This window comes from Folsomia candida, unplaced genomic scaffold, assembly GCF_002217175.1.
Source record: "Folsomia candida strain VU population unplaced genomic scaffold, ASM221717v1 Fcan01_Sc001, whole genome shotgun sequence".
NCBI classification, from domain to species: Eukaryota; Metazoa; Arthropoda; class Collembola; order Entomobryomorpha; family Isotomidae; genus Folsomia; species Folsomia candida.
In genome coordinates this window covers 10780312-10801378 of record NW_019091193.1, presented here as the reverse complement: position 1 = coordinate 10801378, position 21067 = coordinate 10780312, and the positions used below count along the sequence as shown (strand labels likewise).

The 21067-nt window shown below is 42.6% G+C and overlaps 2 protein-coding genes across 4 annotated transcripts in view; one reads left to right on the top strand and one right to left on the bottom strand.

The window, feature by feature from the left end:
• Positions 1 to 113: 113 nt before the first annotated feature.
• On the top strand, positions 114 to 3556 carry LOC110842581 (protein white). 3 transcript variants are annotated; one of them, XM_035846191.1, is made up of 18 exons: positions 114 to 197; positions 300 to 314; positions 388 to 586; positions 694 to 887; positions 948 to 1064; positions 1126 to 1180; positions 1251 to 1294; positions 1372 to 1403; positions 1490 to 1503; positions 1582 to 1774; positions 1844 to 2162; positions 2242 to 2373; positions 2439 to 2667; positions 2739 to 2776; positions 2846 to 2913; positions 2984 to 3049; positions 3127 to 3229; positions 3303 to 3556. In XM_035846191.1, exons 3-18 carry the CDS (start codon positions 472 to 474, stop codon positions 3402 to 3404), a joined length of 1821 nt encoding a protein of 606 aa, XP_035702084.1. In that variant the 5' UTR covers positions 114 to 197; positions 300 to 314; positions 388 to 471; the 3' UTR covers positions 3405 to 3556. The 3 variants fall into 3 exon arrangements, 2 of the variants coding, with proteins under 2 accessions (XP_035702084.1, XP_021944049.1); XM_022088357.2 differs by having other exon boundaries at positions 143 to 314; XR_004833609.1 differs by lacking the exons at positions 2739 to 2776; positions 3303 to 3556 and having other exon boundaries at positions 135 to 314; positions 3127 to 3151.
• A 4-nt stretch (positions 3557 to 3560) lies between these two features.
• The window catches only part of LOC110842583 (nucleolar protein 4), a 55273-nt gene continuing 37766 nt past the window's right edge, over positions 3561 to 21067 (bottom strand). The window contains exons 7-18 of the mRNA XM_022088359.2: positions 12647 to 12710; positions 12306 to 12472; positions 11873 to 12034; positions 8582 to 8745; positions 8173 to 8209; positions 7716 to 7850; positions 7165 to 7303; positions 6776 to 6971; positions 6127 to 6314; positions 5268 to 5356; positions 5148 to 5188; positions 3561 to 5001 (exon numbers count right to left, since the gene is read on the bottom strand). Coding sequence (XP_021944051.2) covers positions 4950 to 5001; positions 5148 to 5188; positions 5268 to 5356; positions 6127 to 6314; positions 6776 to 6971; positions 7165 to 7303; positions 7716 to 7850; positions 8173 to 8209; positions 8582 to 8745; positions 11873 to 12034; positions 12306 to 12472; positions 12647 to 12710 — 1434 coding nt within the window. The 3' untranslated portion in view covers positions 3561 to 4949. The remainder of the gene's footprint in view (positions 5002 to 5147; positions 5189 to 5267; positions 5357 to 6126; positions 6315 to 6775; positions 6972 to 7164; positions 7304 to 7715; positions 7851 to 8172; positions 8210 to 8581; positions 8746 to 11872; positions 12035 to 12305; positions 12473 to 12646; positions 12711 to 21067) is intronic.

The following is a 21067-nucleotide window of genomic DNA, read 5'->3' as shown; positions in this document are numbered from 1 at the left end:
AATTATATTAACCCAATAGTGCTCTATGTTGATTTGAGATATGATTCTCAAGAGTGCACAGATCAATTGTCCTCATCCACGTGATGTTTTACTACACAGGCCACTCGACATCGACATTACCATCAACCATTTGATTTACGAAACCTTGTATCCAGTTGTATGTCGGTTATTCCGGGTTTGGGACACAGACACAACAGGTCGGCATTTCGGCAATATCGATTTAATATTCCACGATTAATATTGCTCCTTTCTACTTCTACATATAAATCCTCTACTTTATTCTCGTCATCATGTCGCAGGTCATCCCTGTCGAGGTACGTGCCTGTTGGGTAGTTGTATGATTATCTGGATAAAATTGTACATCATATTATCGCATGTTTTTCATAGGGGGATAAACAAGGATATGAAAACTCAGCATACGAGCTTTCTGAAGTAAATGGTCAAGAGGCCGGGGTACGTCATTCTGGTGGAATGACATATACTTGGAGTGACATCAATGTATATGCCAACAAGAAAAGTGACAGCAAACTTCCAAATTGTTTCAATAAGAAGGGAAACGTTGAGCAGAAACATATTCTCAAAAATGGTAATTATTTAGCACGTACATATAAAGATTTACTTATTCGTAGCTATTTGGCTTTAAGAAGTATGTAGGGTATTAATATGATCATTTAAAAAATTTCGATATTGAAGTTACCGGAATTGCTAGACCTGGGGAGCTGCTCGCAATAATGGGAGCAAGTGGTGCAGGGAAAACAACACTCCTGAACGTTCTAACCTGTCGAAATACTGGAAAATTGAACTTATCTGGAGAACGGCTTATTAATGGGACGCCTGTTGACAGAACAATGCTTGCCTCGATTTCTGCGTATATTCAACAGTCAGATGTATGAAACAATTTATTTAAGAAATGTGCATACATAATTATTGGCTGATTTATTTTATAGATTTTTATTGGAACGCTCACGCCTCGAGAGCATTTGCAATTTCAAGCAACGCTTCGAATGGATCAGGCAATTCCATATAAAAAACGAATGGAAAGAGTGGAGGAAGTTATCAGACAAGTGGGTGTAAATATTGTACCAAAAGCTATAATAAATATTTAAACGTACATCAATTTTAAAGATGGGCTTAACTGGATGCGCTGATACGATTATCGGAATCCCAGGGCGAGTGAAAGGTTATACACACATTAATATATTATTGTAATATGTAAGGTTGTTATTATAATGGGGGAGTATTGTAATAAGGTCTTTCCGGTGGACAGCAAAAACGCTTGTCAATCGCCACAGAAGTAAGCTTTATTAGGTTTTACAGTTTAATGAAATTTTGCAATTAACGATTTCCAATTTTTGCAAATATGATAAATAGATTCTCACAAATCCTGGAATTTTGTTTGCTGAGTATTTCATATACATACATATCCACCAAATTTAAGTAGTCCAATTAATCAATTTAATTAATTAATATTTACAATTAATTAATATAGCGAACCAACGACAGGTAATTCCAGTTTAATTAAATATAAGCGTATATTTGAAATAGTTAAATGCACTGAACACTTGTTCTGCTAATATTTAGGTCTCGATTCCTTCATGGCACAATCCATTGTCAAATCACTAAAGACCTTGGCCGCTCAAGGGAAAACTATCATTTGTACAATTCATCAACCCGCATCGGAAGTTTTTGCACTTTTTGATCGACTCTTACTTATGTCTGAAGGTCGTACGGCGTTCATTGGAGATTGTGCAGATTCCTTAACTTTCTTTTCAAAGTAATACATTTAGAGATATTTTTAATCATTTAATTCCTAACAATGTCTCAAGGTCTGTTTATGTCCTAGTGAGGGTTACGCTTGTCCGATGAACTACAATCCAGCGGATTATTTTATTTTCACATTAGCAATACGACCTGGAAATGAAGAAGCTTGTTTAAAGAGATCAGGAAATATTTGCAATGATTTTGTTAATACACAGACTGCTCACGATTTGAATAACTTGGTTCAACTAAACAGTGCCAGTGACTCTACACGAAATAAATTGGTAACAACATCACCATACAAAGCTTCTTGGTGGACCCAGTTCAAGGCGTGTCTTTGGAGATCAGGAAAAACGGTCTTGAATGATCCACTGGTACTTAAAGTGCAGCTAGCCCAATCCGTGGTAAGCATAACTTCTCAAAATATTTATAACTATGAAAATAATTGGAACCTTTAATTTTGAGCTATTTGTTGTATGACAGTTTCTTTCCGTGATAATGGGGATTGTTTTTTTGGACCAAGAACTGGATCAAGAAGGCATACAAAACATCAACGGTTTCATTTTCATGATGTTGGCAAACCTTACATTTTCAAGCGTCTTTCCCGTCGCCAATGTAAAAATTTATTTTTTTTAAGTTAACTTAAATCTGCTTAACTGAATATGATACATTCGGAAAAGGTATTTTGGAACGAATTGCCAGTATTTATGCGAGAGCATTACAACGGAACTTACCGAACGGACGCCTACTATTTAGCTAAAACAACGGCAGAATTACCGCTCTATATTTTCCTCCCTGCTATATTTTTATCCATTGGATATTGGATGGTTGGAATGAACCCTAGTGCAGATCGTTTTCTGATCGCGATCGCCATTGCAATCTTGATCACAAATGTGTCTTCCTCTTATGGTAGGCTTTTTTTCTTGTTGGTTTAACAATAAGTTGGACACGTGCAAATAAAATACAATTAATACATGCAGGGTACATGGTTTCCACTGTATCCTCATCTCTAGAAATGGTTAGAGGTTGCAATATGGGTTATGATTTTTTAAGGTATTTTATTTTTGCGTGAAATTATTTATTTTAGGCACTTGCATTAGCTCCAGTTTTCATAATGCCGTTCATGATTTTTGGGGGTAGCTTCCTAAACAAAGAGTAAGAACAAGGGGTGTATTTACATACATTTGAAATGGTAAGGCCAATTGATAAGTATTCTATTTAACAGCTCGATCCCTTCTTATTTCATTTGGTTGAAGTACTTGTCTTGGTTTCTTCATGGGAATGAAGCATTGTAAACCCATACACATAAATTGGTACAATATAAAATTAATTTCTTCACTTAAATTAACAATTTAATCATCATTCAAGCTCTGTAAATCAATGGAAAGGAGTCGAAAACATTACTTGCAGTAACGTTGGAGGGTGCATTGATTCTGGGGAAGGTGTTCTGCAAATGCTGAGTTTTAAAGAGGTAATCATGCGGAAATGTCATTATATTTGAATACAGATAAACATGTGTACATCAACCGTGATAAATTATTTAGGACAACTTTGGGATTGCTCTTGGATCGCTAGGCGGTCTAATTTTCGTTGTCCGGATTTTGTCTTATGTAGGGCTTTGGGCAAAGACCAGGACCGAGGACTAGTGAAAAATAATTTTGTGACATGGTGATGCAATTTTTTTTAATATGTCAAACTTTGTAAAAACTAGTTAGGATGCCGTTGTCCCATGAATAGCATAAATCCGAATAAATTTGATAATGATTATGAAAATTAGTAAACGCTGTTCAAAAAACAAGCAGTAAAGCTGAATGGTTTTCATTTTATTTTTTCAAGCTATTATAACTTTGTAAACTAACATTTTCTAACAGTGCATACAATATGTAATGTTTAATAAATTCTACAAGTGTAAAATTACGTCAACGAACTACTTTCTGTATGTACGTAGATGGGGATGAACCAGAAAATGTAAAGTCCGGAACATGAATATAAAATAAATTATCTTTTTTTAAAAAACGATGCGACTTCAGACATTTAGTTTGATCATGTTCTTTGGTATAATTTAACTAGTAAAATTAATTTTATAATAATTCCGAAACAGCACATTTGTAATTCCCTTTGGCAGGGCAATTATCTATTTATAGCAACAAAGTGTTAATTCCTCGCTTGTCCAGATATAATTTTTTACCGATATTTTTAGAACGTAGTCAACAATAACATGCGACATTGAGAACATGAAGCAAAATAATACATATATATTTTATGCGACGACGACGTGTTTTTAAAGTAAATACTATAGCACTCGAGGCGTGACTACTTCTTCTAATTTACATATATTTATGTACTTGAATAGGATTGAAAGTGAATATATATCTAAGCTGTTGATATCATGTTAAGTATATTTATGGGAATTGACGGTAAGTTTTGAACTGTTATGCTACTTTTTTTAAATAACATCCTCTGCCTTGTTTTTAGACATACATATATTTATCAACAAATAAGGGATTTATCATAACATTGAGATATTTTTTGAAAAATTACAAATATGCCATTCTCAATTCTAAGTACTCAGGACTCAGAGTCCTAGGAATGCTATCTCATCAACTGACCCGTGTTTGGAAATATTTTAGTTCATCGTGTGATTCGAAATTTGCATGAGACATACACATGTTCATACGAGAGAAGGCAGTAGTATTTTTAAAGATGAGACGAGTGAAATTCCCCGAAAGCTGATACAATGCAATTGATTTAATCTAGAGAATACACACAAAAATACTTTCGCGAGAGGGTTGGAGACTAAACTAGCTCTAGAAACGGTTATATACCTGAAGAACAACGATGGGCATACGATTCGGATAATAACGGATTTAAGCAACCTCTCCGTTTTACAGGGGACACCAAATACGACAAGTATGTATCGTCTACTGTGAAGACTTTTATTAGTAAAAGCGACAGTTATGAAATATATATATGTATAAATCTATGCAATGTGACGTTAAATTTGATAACTAATACATAATTCAATAACAAAATGGAATTTAATTCATAGCCATTAAGGCTTGCACATAAACGAGACGTGTGAACATGCAGGCTGCCACTCTTTCCAAGTGGTGACTCCCCGTTGACGATGGTAGTGAGAATACGACGGAAGAAGAACAAGTAGTAGCGGGGAAAGTTGAGGGAAAGTTTGCTCAGGTTATTTGATGCTGCTGAATGAGAAGTTGCTCCAGTTCGTCCGCAGATCTGAAATTTTAATAAATTTAAAATTAGAAACACAACTTGTTGCAGATAAATAGATTGCAAATCAGAATGGGAAGGTGTACTCGACGAGTCATTTAAATTGTAAGATTTATAAATTTCATGATTTTGATAAGAGTGCAAATTATTACCGCTGCAAAAACGCTGCAGACTCTCGGTAACCAGTTATCAACTGCAATGCAATAAAGATTACAACTTTATGAGAAAACTGTGACAATATAGTTACAGGTTCAATAAAGAATTGTACTAACCTGCCGAACCGTTGTGACATCCGTAGTGCTCAGTTTTTGTGCCAAAAGCGGTTTTGATTTCATGCTCAAGTCTGTGGGTCCTATGTCACCTAAAATACGAAAGAATCAGTCATTTTATTCTTATAAGAAAATGCATTCTTTAGTTTCGCATGAATTATACTTCGCACGTGAGTGTTCGTTAATTGAATTCATGTATTTATGAGTTGCATGAAGTTTCGCAAAACAAACTTCTCAACCAATGCAACTGGTTACTCGTCGACAGCCAAGTCAACTTATGTTCTTTTTGGCTTTCGTGAATACTAGAATATTTGCTACAAAATATAAAAATCTCGCATTTTTTCCTGAAACATTCAAATCTAAGGGACAATGTGACTCCGGGAAAGCAGTGTTTTTTGGCGTGGGTCGTTTCTGGGGGCAAAGAAGGAAGGAAATATTACCCATCCTTGGTGGGAGAGAGAGAGAAGTGGTAATAATAATAAGAGGATCTCTCCTCAGTAGTGAATTCTTGTATACGCTGATCCCTCACAACAGGAACTTTCCTTCTACTCCTCGCTCTCCCACTTTCTCCTTGTCACAGAACCACCGTCTCATCCGTTTCTCTAGTGGGAAGGAGTGGGAGTAGAAAGCCTACACTCATTGCGAGTTATTTGTCTCAGTTTCCGCCTCCCTCCCTCCGCCGAGACGAGTGTGGATATGAGCAGAGGGAGGATGATGTCCCCTCTTAAGTAGGGAGTGCATCACTGGATGTTCGTGTAATAAAGGTCTGACTGTGGAGGCTGGTTCGTGGCTTCTGGCAGCCGTGCGGGATGTCATTTTATGAGAGATAACATAAACTGGAATGTGGTGTAAAATTGCATACCGTTGGCGAGGGGCAGCGGCGACACATTCGAAGGAAAGGTAGAGTTGCCCAAAGCACCAACAACGGCGGCAGTCGCGGAGGCAACAGCCACGGTTGGGAAGAGACTTGGAAAGGGTGATGGTCGCTGGAACGTCTGATTGAAGTTCGGTCGATACATGCTCGTTGCTCCATTGCCATTCAACGTTCGGCTGAAAAAGCAAACAGTTCATCGTATCGTTAAAGCACCCTCAGTCTCAACTCGCTCTGATCCTTCTCAAACAGAACTATGTGCTCTCTGCCCTCCTATTCAGTCGATGGCAGGAGCAGAGGAGGAGGAGTGGGGAGAGCAATCAACATTCCACACGAGAAGCCCAATTGAGACAATTCAGAAGTAATGGGGAATTCAACCTCAAAAAAGCAGAAATTGTTTCAATTTTGTGGGCGATTTCAATGGACATGATTATTAACCCACGTCTACCTTCTCTGTAGAGCAAAGTGGACAAAATGAAATGTTTGTCAAAAGTGGAACTTGAGATATGTGTTTACGGGTGGAATCAATGACAAAATTAGGGAGGGAGACGGGGCTACAAGTCCAAATATAAGTTGCATGGGCTCCGCACAAAAACAACAACACTTGTAACCACGAGTCGAGTGGTGAAAGCATAATTACCTGTAATCCACGAGTGGACTCCTCTCCAACCCTTTGCCCAAAACCGAGGATGCAAGCTGATTAACAAGACTTTCTCCGTTGGAAGCAGTGGCGCCATTAAGACTCAGATTTATTTTCTGATCGTTGGAAACCGTCGCCGTGATTGAGGATGAAGATGGAGAGAGGGAATTAACGGTTGTGGTGTTGGATGCCACCGCTGTGACAAAGCACAAATTACGCACGAGTTACAGAATCTGTGTATTTCTTTACTCATTGATTAAATTAACTACTCTTGGTCAACAGATTCAATAATATTTAACTTTCGGATTTCATTGGTGAAAAAAAACGAATAAATTCGAAAGGTCTCAACCATAAAATGTAATCATAAAAATCATTTCTTGTTAACAAACCTGCAATTGTGGCAGCAATGCTGCTGTTGGAACTAGTGGTCGTGTGGGAAGGACCCTTACTGATCTCCCTCTGCTTCTCTGAAGAGTCGGAAGAGCTTGATGTATGGTGTCCGTTCTCCTTGCTGCTCCGACTTTCACTCTATTATATAATGAACCATGTTGTACAAACACCTTGGAATAAATACGTTGGCGTGGGCCAAACTGACAGACTTTATCAAGTGGAAAAAGTTGCATAGAGAAAGCAAATCTAATTCATGCACACCCATGCCTCTCGCTCTCACTCTTTCTCTTTCTCTCTCGCCGTCCTTCCCTCTTTCTTGCTGCCTCAGAGGAGGATTGAGCGTAGGACGGGAAGTATAAGTGAGAGAAAGCATGGGCTGGTACGTGGCGTTATTAATATTTATTATTCATTCGCAGCTACATAGATTTCTGAGAGTGTGGGGCCGAAGAGTCGTCACCACCACTACCTTGTACTCTGCCGGTTCATGGATAATGCAAAAAAGAAGCAACTTTTCACTGGAGAAAGTTCAGCTATTAACACAATAACTTACCAATATGGGTAAAGGTTGACTAACAGGTTCCAAACCTTTTCTCATAAGGGTAGCATTATACGACTCATTCTCGCACGCTTGAGCCAGTATTTGTTCGGCTTGTACAGACGTGAGATGTGCAGGGGTGGGGCGGCTCTGTACAAAACAAAGTTGGGACATTATAACACTTGAGAGAACAACAGTCTAATGTCTCTTTCTACTCCATTATCTACCTCCACTCTGTCCCTCCACTCCCTAAATACGAGGGATATGCTCTAATGAGACTCTGGATGAGTTCTCCTGAATTATTAATGTTTCTTCTGCAAATGTGGCCAGCACATTTTTGAACAAGAACTTGACTGAAAAGGGGCATTGGGTCAACAACTGCAGGTTTTGCTAGCAACTAAATTTATCGAAAAACCTGCATGCCGCATAACTTTATTGGTTTGATTGAAGCAATGAAAAACGAGACACGTACCGATTCCCACCCTCCATCTCGAGATCTCTTGTTCCTTCTGTAAGTGAGTAAAAAAAATAATTAATGGACTAGAAATTTCTAAACGCTTCTGTTAAATTGCTTGTGTATTTTTGTAGAGTGTGTTTATGCCGAAATAATCCAGTTTTTTTAGAGACATATAAATGCGCATCTACTTAAACGGATACTGCATCGTGATGAGTATACTTATGATTCGCCCCTACTACTTGCCGGTTGTCCCAAGTAATGTATCAATCTGAACCTTATTCTCACACCAAATTCATGGACTCGTGACTTGTTGTAGAAATACAATGTTATGTTAATGGGAGGCTTGGGTTACGAAGTATGCATTTATGTACGGCATGTCCAAATATATATATCTATCTACACGATAAATTAATCAAAATCTTACCGGCATGACTTGAGATAAGTCCGTATCCGCTTTCGAGCCCGTTCAGCAAATTCTGGAAACTGTCGCGTGCAAGAGTCGATAATAGCTTGAATTTTCTCTTTCGGTTGCTTCGAAATTGGAACCATCCTATCCAAATTTTCGTCCACAAACATTCGGACAAAGAGCTAAAATTACACAAGAAAATTGGTCACATTAATGCAATCCCTCATAAGTAATTCCTTGGACTTGGAGCCTATGCTACTTTATCTTCTTTACTTTCTTTCTCTACTGGATATGGGAGGCGGTAAAGAAAGGCATATTGAACGGTACGAGGACTGTGTGTTGCATGCATGTTCGCGACCGTAGTAACTCTTGAGTTTATCTCCCATTCTTTCTTGGTCTTAGCCACCACGACATCCATCTTTGCCATGACGGACCCACACTTCTCCAACTGGCAGCAGACCTATTCGCTCGCATTCAACTTTTGCTTACTCCCACTTTCTCTTTTCCGACACATTTCATCCAGCAACGAGAGAGGAGAGAGCAACCATTCCTGCGTGACATTGGGGGGTTCCAGTGACAGTAGCAAATATGCAGCATTGCTAATACTTAAAATCCCCAGACAACGAGTTGTCTCCTGTTGTGTAACACAGCAGCCATCCAACTGATCCACCAACCCGTGCTCATCTTGTGCCCCGTGTCAAGGCAACTTCTTTCTCCTCTCTCTCTCTCTCTCTCTTTCTCTCCCACTCTCTCAAAGTCCAGTATCACCACCACCACTGCCAACCAACTTTGTTTCCTCTTTTTCCATCTCACGCTTTCTCTCTCTCTCGCTCCCTCCGTTCCCAGTCCTCCGTTCTCTCGAGAAGTTCTCCTTGTCTCACAATGTTCACCTTCTGTTCGGTTCTCCAAATTTCACATGACATGAAGCAACCCTTTCCCTCCCTTTCCCGCTCGCCTCACCATCGTCTCTGGTCTAAGGCAGCATGCTTCGCTTGTCCCTGGCACTAAACAATCCTCCTCCGAGTAACATGGCATCACATGCAATGCGTTATGGGCCTCTTCTTCTGCTTTAAATGCGGACCAATGAAGTTGAAGTTGAATTGCCCAAAGCTTGTCTGCAGCTGACTGCCAAGGCTGGAGGAAAGTCTGGAATGTGGAATGGCTCCCATCCGCAGAGGAGAAGAAAGCGAGAGAGAGAGAGCTTAGATCGTACCTTCCTTAAAATTTAACAACCTTCCTGAGTGGTACCATTTCCTGGTAGTTCTCATCTGCCAGCACAATTTCCAGTCTTATCATCTGCTGGCTGGGTGGCACGGAGAAAGCGGGAGGGAGAGAGAAAGAGGCAGAAAGGGAAACTTCAGTGAATACCCTTTTTCTTCTTCGTCTTCGTGCCCTTCCTTACAACAAATCCAGAGAAGATTGCAAGCTTCTCCGTCGTGTCCTTGCTTGCGGCATGGATGGCATCCTGATCTCAAGCACCCTGCCACCACTATACGCGTAATGCAATGAGGGAGGGAGGGAGACAGCCGCATCTGAAGAAGAAGATGAAACTTTCTCCGCATAAAGTGGCCACTTTTGCCTTGTTCTTCTCCTCCTCCTCCTTCGCTGTACCATCTTTTTAGCCACCGGGGAGCCTCTGACTTCCTTTTCCAGACATCAGTCAGAACGAGAAGGAAAGAGAGGAGTGGGAGAACCTTTGGATTTTGGACGGTTTGGATCGATCCAATTCAAAGACCTGCTGTCTACCGCATAAACCTGTGCGAGTGCTACCAAGAGTGCTACCATTTCACTATGAGACGGGGTTTTGGTTGGTTGGTTGGCTTTCGTGTGCCTATTCTCTCGCCTTCTTCCTCGCCCACTTCATAAGCAGTAGGCTGAATAAATTCTTGGTCGTCGTTCCTCTGTGTTCCTCCTCTGTTCGTATGTATTATGAGAACTTACCTCGCGGTGGAGGACATCATGCACAGAATAACAGCACGCCATGCCATGCCAAATTCCAACTCCACCAGCAGGGCTTCCAATTTCCATTTATTCTCATCCTGCCCAAACCACCAGCCTTTCTCTCTCTCTCCAATTCTCATTCCCCCGTCACTCCTCTGCAATAAGGTATCACACAGCCATGGACTTTCTCTCTCCCTCTTTGTCATGCTTCCCACTGCTCTCTCCTCGCAGGATCAGTCAACACAATAATGCCAACATTCCCTCTCCGCTCGCTTTTTCCTTGGTGCGTGGTCGCTCGCTCGCCCACGACTCCCAACTTGCTTTGAGTTATCATCTCCCATATTCCACCCGTACTGCTCGAGCTACTTTGACATTCAGCCCTTGGTAACCTCCACGAGTCGTAGATTGCTCGAGTTCAGAAGTTCTCAGACCTTTATATTACCATTTTCGCTTCCTTGCTCCTCTTGCGACTCTGCCGAGTTCAGAAGCACAAAATAACTACCACCACACTTGCTCACATTTTGGTAATGTTTGTCTAATATATTTTCTCATATTGCAGGTCATGAAGAAGTCGGTATGAAAAGCCATATCGGTAACTGTGTGGATGCAGAAAAATGTTATTATGTACATAGAGCCAAGAATCCCTACAAGAATACACTCCTCCTACGCATATAATGCAAATTGCATCTGCACCAGACTGGCAACACAATCTGCATCAATATTCTGGACCACAAATTGTGCTGTGTATTAAGCAAGGTTGGAAAACAAAGCGTAACAAGTAGATTCGTTGCGATGTTATATGCTACACAGATGTACATACGTACGTATAGACTGTATGCATTTATGTATATGCAGCCTCAATATGTTGTGCGAATATTTTTGGTGTGGCAAGACGACAAAGGAGCGGATTAGGAAGATCCAACTTGGGAGAAATACTGTCTTTCGCTTTGGTTTCCAACAAACCCACAGAAATCCGGAGTTGAATTGGAATCACTTTGGAATTGAATGAAACAGAACACAAAGTGGTTCGCCTCCTCCTTCTCCCAAGAATACGGTGCGAACTAAGGAAGGGACATATATTGCTCTGAAATATATTGTGTGTGAACCCAACCATTCGTCTTTCTTCGTAGTAAGTAATTATGTTCATGAATCAATTTGATTCTGTCATACCCTTCTCCGCTCACTTCTCCCATCGTTTCGTTTGTGCGCTCAGAATGGCGACAAGAAACTTGGCTTCTACAGTTGTAAATATATTGGCAACTTCTTACAGTGTAATTTTGCCTACCCTAACCTATGTAGCTTTGGACATGGAGAAACCTGTTGTTGCTGCAACATGCATATTTATGAATTAATGTTATGTGTACTTACATTGAATGCTTTGAGACGTTCTGGATCATATTGTTGCGTATCCATCCTGTCCTCCGACTCATCATCGTCGTCATCATCGTCATCTTTATTCCCATTTGATGAAGTTTCGTCATGAATGGTTTCAGAGTGACTGACTGCCCGGTCACTCAGTGACAAGAGACTCTGTGAAGCGGAAAATCCCATAAGCATCAAAGATATTACATTTTCACTCAAGTTCATCTGAGTCAACCCCCATTTCCCTGCCAGCCGTCTTGCTCGCCCATCTCGGAACAAATCTCGTCTCATCCCGACACAGACCAGAAAGAAAAACAGGCAGGGAAGCGTTCTCGTGTTGTGCACATACGTAATATGTGCATGCATTTAGATATACGGGGAAAGTTACATACATACGGGGAAAGGGTACTGAATGGGGAAATTGAAAAGAATGACTCACAGATTGTTCTCTAAATTCGTGCTTCCCATTACTGTAGATATTGTTATTTGTGGCTTCTTTCTTGCCTCCAAGAGGCTGTCCGTAGTCGAGCCAGTCCATGGGTTCGGCTGCTGCTGCTGCTGCTTTGAGATCTTTCCCTTCCCCATGTTTTGATCTTCCCGATGAGCCTGTTTTAGACAAAACAACGCACATACGTAATAAGTAAGTCATACATTATGCATTCGAGTCGTGCAGCAATGCCGGTTGGGGTCGGTTGCTACTAAGCCTTTCTTTACTACAGAAATCGGCACTTTTACAGTGCACTCGGATAAATTTGTAGTTTATATACATATTAACCTCACCTTTGGTCCTAACCCGCAAATCGTGCTCGTCTTCTCCAGAAGTTGGATCCCTCAAGTGTAATTCCTACAAATATTTAAAAAGAGACACATTAAACGCCATCCCTAAAACCTGTTGTGACAGGAGAAATTAAAGAAAATAATGGTTGCCATTATCTTAGCGTGGAATATCATGGTTAAGAAACAAAAAATTAATATGCTAAAGCACGCCAAATAAGTAGAATAAAAGCAGACGCTGGTTCATTTCTTGGAGGAGAGGGAGATACAGTGAGTAAGCAATTGTCTCATCCCACCCGGTGGGATAATAAAAATCTTTCCCCTTTAGACCGCATCAAAATCTCGAATTGGATGACATTCATCTTGTTTATTACCACAAATGGGCCATTTTTCTTATTCTCGCCTAATGCTTTCATCGTGCTGCTTTCAATTTACAGTAAATTGCTCCTACTCCTCCGAATATCAGTTTCCCTTTATGCCCATTATCCAAGACAGGAAGGCGGTGGTGTGCTGGGCTCTTCTTCCTTCACCGGTAGCGGTGACTTCTCATGTGAAGTAATATAGTACCGGTGTAATTAGGACCTTCTCGACCTTTTATGGGCAGAACCAACGACTGTCCCTGCAACTCAGACCTGATGAGCAGTCCACACACTAAAAACAATTCATTTTGCCGTATACTTAGACTACGCATTCCCCATTTGAAGACAGATCAAGTGCTAATATAGCCAACAATAACACGGACATCAGGAAAGCTCTCCATCCAATGTTCTTGCCCCTGGTACGTACGTACATAGTTCTTCACGCCACAAGGCATTATCTGCTCCTGTTCTTTCCCATAACATAACAAGCCGAGCCTGCTCCATTAAACCGCGTAGCAATCATGACTTCGCCCTTTCTCTCACATCACAGCACATAATGTAATGCACACATAGGCCACGCGCATAGTGAGGGATGGATGGCGAGGAGGTGGTAGTGAACACATGCTGGAAGGCATGGAAGAAAGAAAATGATCTCTGAAATGCTGTTCCTTGGCTGGAGAAAGCGACCGATTATTGCCAACGACTATGAAAGAGTACACTTGTACAGGAAGCGATGAAGTTGAGCTTAACGATTATTATAATCCTTCCTCTTCTACCTCACATCCATGACAAGGCAGGAAAGTGAGTACCCTCACTTTGTCCTCCAATAATAAAGCAGCAGACAGGGCAAACAGGGTGAGATGAACTTTAGACTATTTACAAACGTTGCTAATAACCTTCACTCACTGTGCTTCTCAAACTGAAGGGCAGGGGAAAACTGCGCTAACCATATTCTGGCAGCCAGTCAGTACATTTCTCTATAAATGAAATACTGTATAAATGTTGCTGATAAGCAAACACGACTCTCAAGGTAAGTGCAGCCGCTTCTCCCTTCAGGATAAACTAGAAAATGGCAGAGTCAGCGTGGTGTGTCAAATGTTAGAATTTTTGATTTACACACAACAAGGGAAAGTGCGACACGGGTTTATGGTGCCACAGAGGACGGAATCTGGGAACACCACTCACTCTGATCTAAAATTTCATTCATGAAAACACTCGATTCACATGCACACACACTTGATCCAACCCACATAAAAGGCAAGTCGAGCATGTCGAGAAGTTTTCGGAAAGATAGAGTTGTGGTGCATGTAGTCGAGGCTGAAACTATGTATGATTTTGACTGTGTGTGCAAGAATGTGTGAGGGGCACATATGTAAGAGCTCGGGGTTTCGGCTCCTGCATTTCCCTGACTGACGACCCACAGATTTCTTCGTCAAATCAGGACACTTAAAATTCAGTGTGTCCATATTCAGTAATCCCTAGTACCGCAGCGTTTGCTTGGTTTGGAGAGTCGGAACTCTGGGGTCGCAAAGGTATAAAAAAACTCAAAACATGTAGAACCAATACTAGATACCAGTCATCAAAAGGAAAGGAAGGATCAAAACCAATTTGTTATTTGTTGTCCTCAATGTGCCACATCTTTAACCTTTCAATTCGTCAGTAACGAACGGTAATACATGGGTTTGTATATGCAAACATTTTGTACCCGCATTCATTGATTCCTACATTCATATGCCTGCTTTATTAGAAAATAGGGTGGTCTCTCAAAGCAACACAACGTTGCAATTTTCAGAATCATGCATATTGTTTTCTTTGGCCGTAGTTTGCCTTGATTGTCGGTCGGGCGGTGGGACTGTTCTTGTGCGCTCCTGAGTAGAAGCAAATTACTGACAATCATCTAGTATTGGCAAACGGGTGTGGCCCTGTTTTTATGGTTTGTAATTTTTCACTCCTGTTTATTTGGACAACTCCTCTCGCTTCCTGCACTAGTAGGAGCAGCATGAAAGCAGCCACCCAGCAACAGCAGGCCTCCAATAATAGGGAGGCTCACTGACAGACCCATGTTGGATGGAAGAACTGAGAAGAAAGGATTTTGGAGTTGGACGATAAAAGGAGATTTCAGAGTTAGGCACTTTCTCTCTCGTCTGGCTGGAGAGTAACAAGCTGGAACCATTACTTCCTCCAATACGGAATACCTTCGATCCCTGCGAAACCCAGGCGATGGATGGGCAAAAACCTTACGACTCCCCTTAATACCTCTTTACTATTAATGTAAAAATGAAAGCATTCTCCACACACACGGAATTATTAGGGGCACACACCGTGGATATCCTTCATTCCTCCGTGGGCATTGGAGGGTATTGCCAAAAGGTGCTCTGCCTGCCTCGCCACCGGATAGATTTATATATCTGAATAAGCTTTGCAGATAACAACGAGGAGCCCGGTCGTCGTATATTCGTCTTCTGGGAGAAAGTGCGGCAGTGTGTAGTACTTCACATCCACTTCTTTTCCTTCTCCTCTCTCTCTCCCCGCATTATTATCTCTCTGCAAGGTTGCATTAGTATCGGCCGTTAGGAGAATATTTCATGCCTGGTGCGATTGGAAGGGACGAGTGGAGGAGGAAGAAAAAAAGTAGGTTCAATCCATTCTTTCTCCGCTTTCTTCCTCTCTCTCTCTTCTGGCGATGGTGGTGGTGGTGCCCATCTATCAGAAATGAGAGAGAGGGAGACTTCATCCCACATCTATTCATCCTGTCCTCCCGTCCAATTCCGCGGCTCCCCTCCATCTCCATCCCTCTCAACACTTTCTCCTCTCACTCCCACCTTTCCCTCCTTTCTCCGTCCTTGTCTCTCTCTCTCCCTCACATTACGCTCCATTCTTTTCCATTATGCTCGCCTCTCCTCCTGCCGAATATCAGCGTCAAATGCATCGCTGCTTCTCCTCCTCCTCCCATGCCTCAAGTAGGCTTAGCATGAGCACAATAAAAAATAGCAGCAGGAGCTGCAGTCGAGGGAGCTTCTTCTCTGATTCCTGACTTGTTGTAGCGTAGCCTCCCAACCCAAAAACAGTGTTCACCAAACCGAAACTTCTGCAGACACGGCGAGCGAGAGAGAGAGAGCAGAGATGGGCGAGCGGTTGAGAAGAGACAGGAAAATTTTTCTATTTTTTCTTCGCCATGGCTGCTCTGCTTCCAGAGTGCTCGAGCGATGATGCTGTCTTGTGTTTCCTAACGTTATACGCGTATAAATGACTGACACGAGTTTTTGGTGAGGTGGTGGAGGATACAACGACGAGGCGAGTGTGGGGAACGACGACTACACTCTTGGAGGCCAAAAGTGTGATGGAGATAGTTGAATCGCGTGTTGCTTGTTTCATTTTTCCTATACATGCGGCCCAGCTCTTTTACATCAATACCCAACCACACCCTTATTCCCATTCGCCGTATACGCAGCAACACTCTTTTCACTTTTCAGAGGCGACCCTAAAATGCGTGGTATGGTTGGGTGCATGTTTCCATGTCTGGTGAAAGCAGCGGTTAGACTACACCACTCCTCTCACTCTCATTATATTTTGATGCCACAACAGCCAGCCAGCCAGCCAGCCGGTCGTGGTTGCTACTTCTATCTCTCTACCTCTGTTGTCAGCCTTTTACTCCAGCTGGAAAATGGGTTTATGGCAGACTTTCACCGTGCCTCAAACACCAATGTAGCTCGCACCCACCCACCCATCCATCCAACTATAATGATAACCTAGCTGTGTGGATGGATGGATGGATGGATTGAGTGAATGTAGATTGCACATAATGTGCTGCGGAAGTGAGTGGGTTCACCAATCTCACTGTGCTCTGCTATACCCAACATGTTCGTATAGAAGGATCGCTCGTCATAATATCGTATCATCCTGCCCACACCCTTCTTGTGCCATCTACGACTCTGCTCGTCGATGATGATGGCTTCCATTCTCTATCGCCCTTCACGACGACGACGATGGCGACGGCGAGGCTCTCTACCTCCACCTCTCACATTGCACCATCGAGTAGGAGAAATGGGTGGAGGAGGGTAATAATAATGGAGAAAGCGACTGAATGACTTGGCCGTGGATAGGCGAGAGAGAGAGAAAGACAGCCGTGACCAGATGAGAGCGATGGCAAGCAAGACCACTCACTTAGTGCAAGTCAACCCATCCTCCTCGTCCTCCAGCTCTGCAAACAGACACGGAAAGAAATATCTCAACCATTGCACACCCACCCGAAGCAGCAGCAGCAGCAGGCTGACTTTACTTTTACATTCTCTCCTCATCCTCGCCTCGCCTCTACAACGCTCGCTTTCCACCAACAACACGAGCCCCACTCCGCTACCACTTTCTCCGAGGAGAGCTGTATTACCATCAACCTCCTCGTCTGCCAAATAAATGTGCACGCCAACCTTACACTCACACGGCCTCTCTCTCTCTCTCCCTCTCAGCCAAAGGGACTCCGCAAAGTAAAGTCCAACCACTTTCGGCTTCAATTGCAGTGAATTTAACGGCCTGCAGCGTTGTTGCGGTTCTATCTCAAGCACACTCGGGGAGCTCTGGTCTCATACATATCTGTCCATCGACTACATATTTATACGCCGCGACTTCTACAGCTGCGAGATGATGGGGACTGTCGTAGTTCCTGAGGCAGCATGACTGTTTCCCCACCATGATTCCTACGAGGACAGTAGTGGAAATGATGATTTTGAGTAAATCATCTCTGCAAACGTATTTTATAAAATTCACACCTACTCATGTGAAAAGTGTACGTTTTCCACGGTCGCGGTATTTATTAATGTCAAAAACTTATTAGTGATTAGTTTCGAGTTCCTGAAAAAAACATGAGCTCAAAGAAAGGAAAGGTGTGTAGGCATGAAACGCATACTTGTTCGTATGATGGGAGAACCAACAACTAGCAGCATTGTAAAATGACAGGAAAAGAGAGGCTAGGAATCTCTGTATACCACTTGCCCTCGTGCCATTCCATTATATTCCTGCAGATTGTGTGGGCTGCAATTCTGAGTGCTGACTGACAGATTCCAACTCCAGATTTACCATCCAGAAACAGCGAGGAGGAGAAAGAACCTCTGCCTGCCTGCCTGCCGCCCTCCACTTCATTCCATTTGTCATCTTTCTCTTTTCTTTCTCATCTGCAAAGTACTACTTTACTCCTACCCATCATCCTGGAGCGAGGTTCCACCACCACCACCAACGCCACCCATTCGCCATTTCATGATTATAATATTATGACTTTGATCTAGTTGGACCGATGTGATGCACTGTTCGCTTCCCGTTAACTGAACTCGACACTGATGGATAGAACGCAGAGCGACAGACGGATTTTGCTGCTTGAGACAACGCATCTCGCCCTCGTCGTCGTCCTCGTCCTCCCTCCCTCTCCAAAAAGATAAGCCCAGAGATGGATGAACCAACTTTATGTTCTCGGTGGTAGACCGAGACTCTGTGCGTCATTCCCCCATTGTTATTATCATTAGCAACCAGCGAGCATTACCGCAACCTACATAAGTCTACTTCATAGCACCATGTCGCTTTGAATCTCGAGTCGAATTGCGTGATCACCAACAGAGTTAATGATTCCAACTTGGCACACTGCACTGCTGGGATACCGTATCACTTCCTGGGTAACTAATAACTTTGGTCGTGGAGAGATGTTACTCTCGCATGTGATGTGATACGTTGCTGATCCACATCATCCCAGAATGCGAGACCCATCCACCGCGATGAGAGAAATGAAATGCAATGAGACAAAGGCTCTCGTAATCCTGCTAGCAACCAGCACCACAAAGCTTTTTCGCATTCACTCAACTGAGACAGCTGGAACGGTTGCAGGGCATAGTTTCACTCCTTCTTCTTCTTCCAAAGGGCAAGCATTCTGACACACACAGGACGCCAGAGAATAGCACAAGTTGCAGAGGTTTCCAAGAATCTCTGCTGCTGGTTCCTATCGTTTCATCCATCAAAAGCAAGGTGCAGTAGTCTGCATATTATCCAGAGCCACACCACCACACATGGAGCATTATATTCCATCATCATCGTCCAAACTAACCCTTTGAGATAGTCGCTGAACACACGCTTCGAGCAGATTCCCTTTCGCCTCGGCAACATCCTCCTCCTCCTTCTCCAGTCTCATCGTCCCGAAACACAATGTGCATGCGAGAGGAGACCAAGGCAGACAATAAATGCCCAAATATCTCACTTGTTTCGCCAACAACAAAAGGAATAAAAGGAAGCTCATCCATCTTTTTCATGCATGCATAAAAGACGACGACGAAGAGCTGGTTTTGCTCCTCTCTCCTTGCCCACGCTCCGTCCAAAGCTCAAAAATCTCTCTCTCCGAGAGGGATGCAGCAGCTAAAGGATGTGTACGAGTTTGGTCGTAATAATGTAGAAGGGAAGACAACGACGAGGGTACAGGCGGCATACGCTTGCCAGATATCAATACACATCCAGAGTCTCATCCTCCCATCGCATCATCGTTGTCTCACTACTACTCAGCCCACTCTACTGCTCGTGATGCCTGCGGTCCAACGCGCTGTTTGCGATTACCAAAACCAAAAGAACATAAATATGGGACATGTGGAGTCAAGTGTAAAAAGTTGGCAAGGGGTAGAACAGGAATTTAGAGTGAACAATGCTCAACAAACACAAAATAACCATGAAGCCACTCATTCGACTGAATGGCTTTAAGTTTGAGCAGGTTTTTCCTTCACAAGAAGGATTAAGCTTCTGGCCGAAGGTGGTGGGTAGGTGTAGGTCGCCAACAACATTTAAAAAAAGTGAGAAAATGAGATCAACATCAAATAGCCAACTGCATACATACTCGTTGTCTTGCACAGATGGACAGTCTTGAAATTTTCCTCTTGGAGATCTCCCCGTCGCCATAATAAAACATTGCCAAAGCCTTGATTCCTATGTGTGGCTTGCTAAAAGGGAATGGGCAAGACTTTAATATCTGCTGGTCACAACTACCGACGATGGTCAAAAACAATGTACATCGTCCCCGTATGTCTACCTACCGATCACTCACATCATCATTAGAACTGGCATAAAAAGAAGGCCTTCGTGCAATTACGCCTTTACACCACGTTTTGTGGTGGACGAGAAAAATGGAATGAGCAGTGCAATCTGAGAGGAGAGAGAGTACATTAACGCACACACGAACACGCCTAACTCCAATTCCCGATCTAATGAGCCTCCATCCTCAGAGCATGAGAAGGTGTTGGGTGTTGTACTTACGAGTTTTGAACAGAAAAGGGTAGTAGCACGACACAATGCAACGCATTAGCTTATTCTATTTCTACAGAGGTACGTACATCGTCTACATCGGGCAAGTTGAATTAATCTATTCCGCCAAGCTTTGACTAGAATTGGTCACTGCGACTGGTTACGAACTAGAAATAGGAGAGCGGAACTTGAATGCACTTGTGTATATGTCGGTATGTGGATATGGACTCGTGTATTCGTTCCCACAATGAATATTTCACGGACCATCATACACTTCCTCTCTCAGGTCAAATTAACTCTCACTCTCTGGCTGGATTAAAGAAGTTGAGCCAATTCAGCATCGGCCGTCCGTCGAAGGGAAAAAGAGGAGGTTTGGTCATGGAGAGCAGACTAAATAACTGATTTACATCTATCTATCACGGCACACGAAGCCTTTCACCTCGCCCTGCAATTATCCTCGGAATGCGCATTTAGTAAATGAGGCTTTAAATGGAGACCCAGTTCCTTATACACATACGGACACTCGTCAGTTCCTCTTCTCTACGTCCCTCTTCAGACGAGGATGACCCGCATCTTCTCCATTGTTTAGCTATCCTGTGCCCACTTCATTACAATATTATGCCTACTTAGCTCAGACCACGACATGGCTCCACTCTCAGTATAAGTGCGCACTTAGGCCTTCATTTTGTTCATAAGAATTTATGACTACGATATGGCACAAAAACCTCGCGTTACATAGAACCTTGTGGGTCCAATGCTGAGTAAGTATGCATATCTCCTTGTTTCCTACCACCCAACCAGGACAGAA

Bases quoted from the DNA above. Each gene is read 5' to 3' on its own strand.
- LOC110842581 (XM_022088357.2), top strand. From the start codon at position 291: ATGTCGCAGGTCATCCCTGTCGAG. The intron at 888-947 runs GTATGAAACAAT...TTTATTTTATAG, and splicing joins CGTATATTCAACAGTCAGAT to ATTTTTATTGGAACGCTCAC. The intron at 1,181-1,250 runs GTTATACACACA...TATTGTAATAAG, and splicing joins AATCCCAGGGCGAGTGAAAG to GTCTTTCCGGTGGACAGCAA.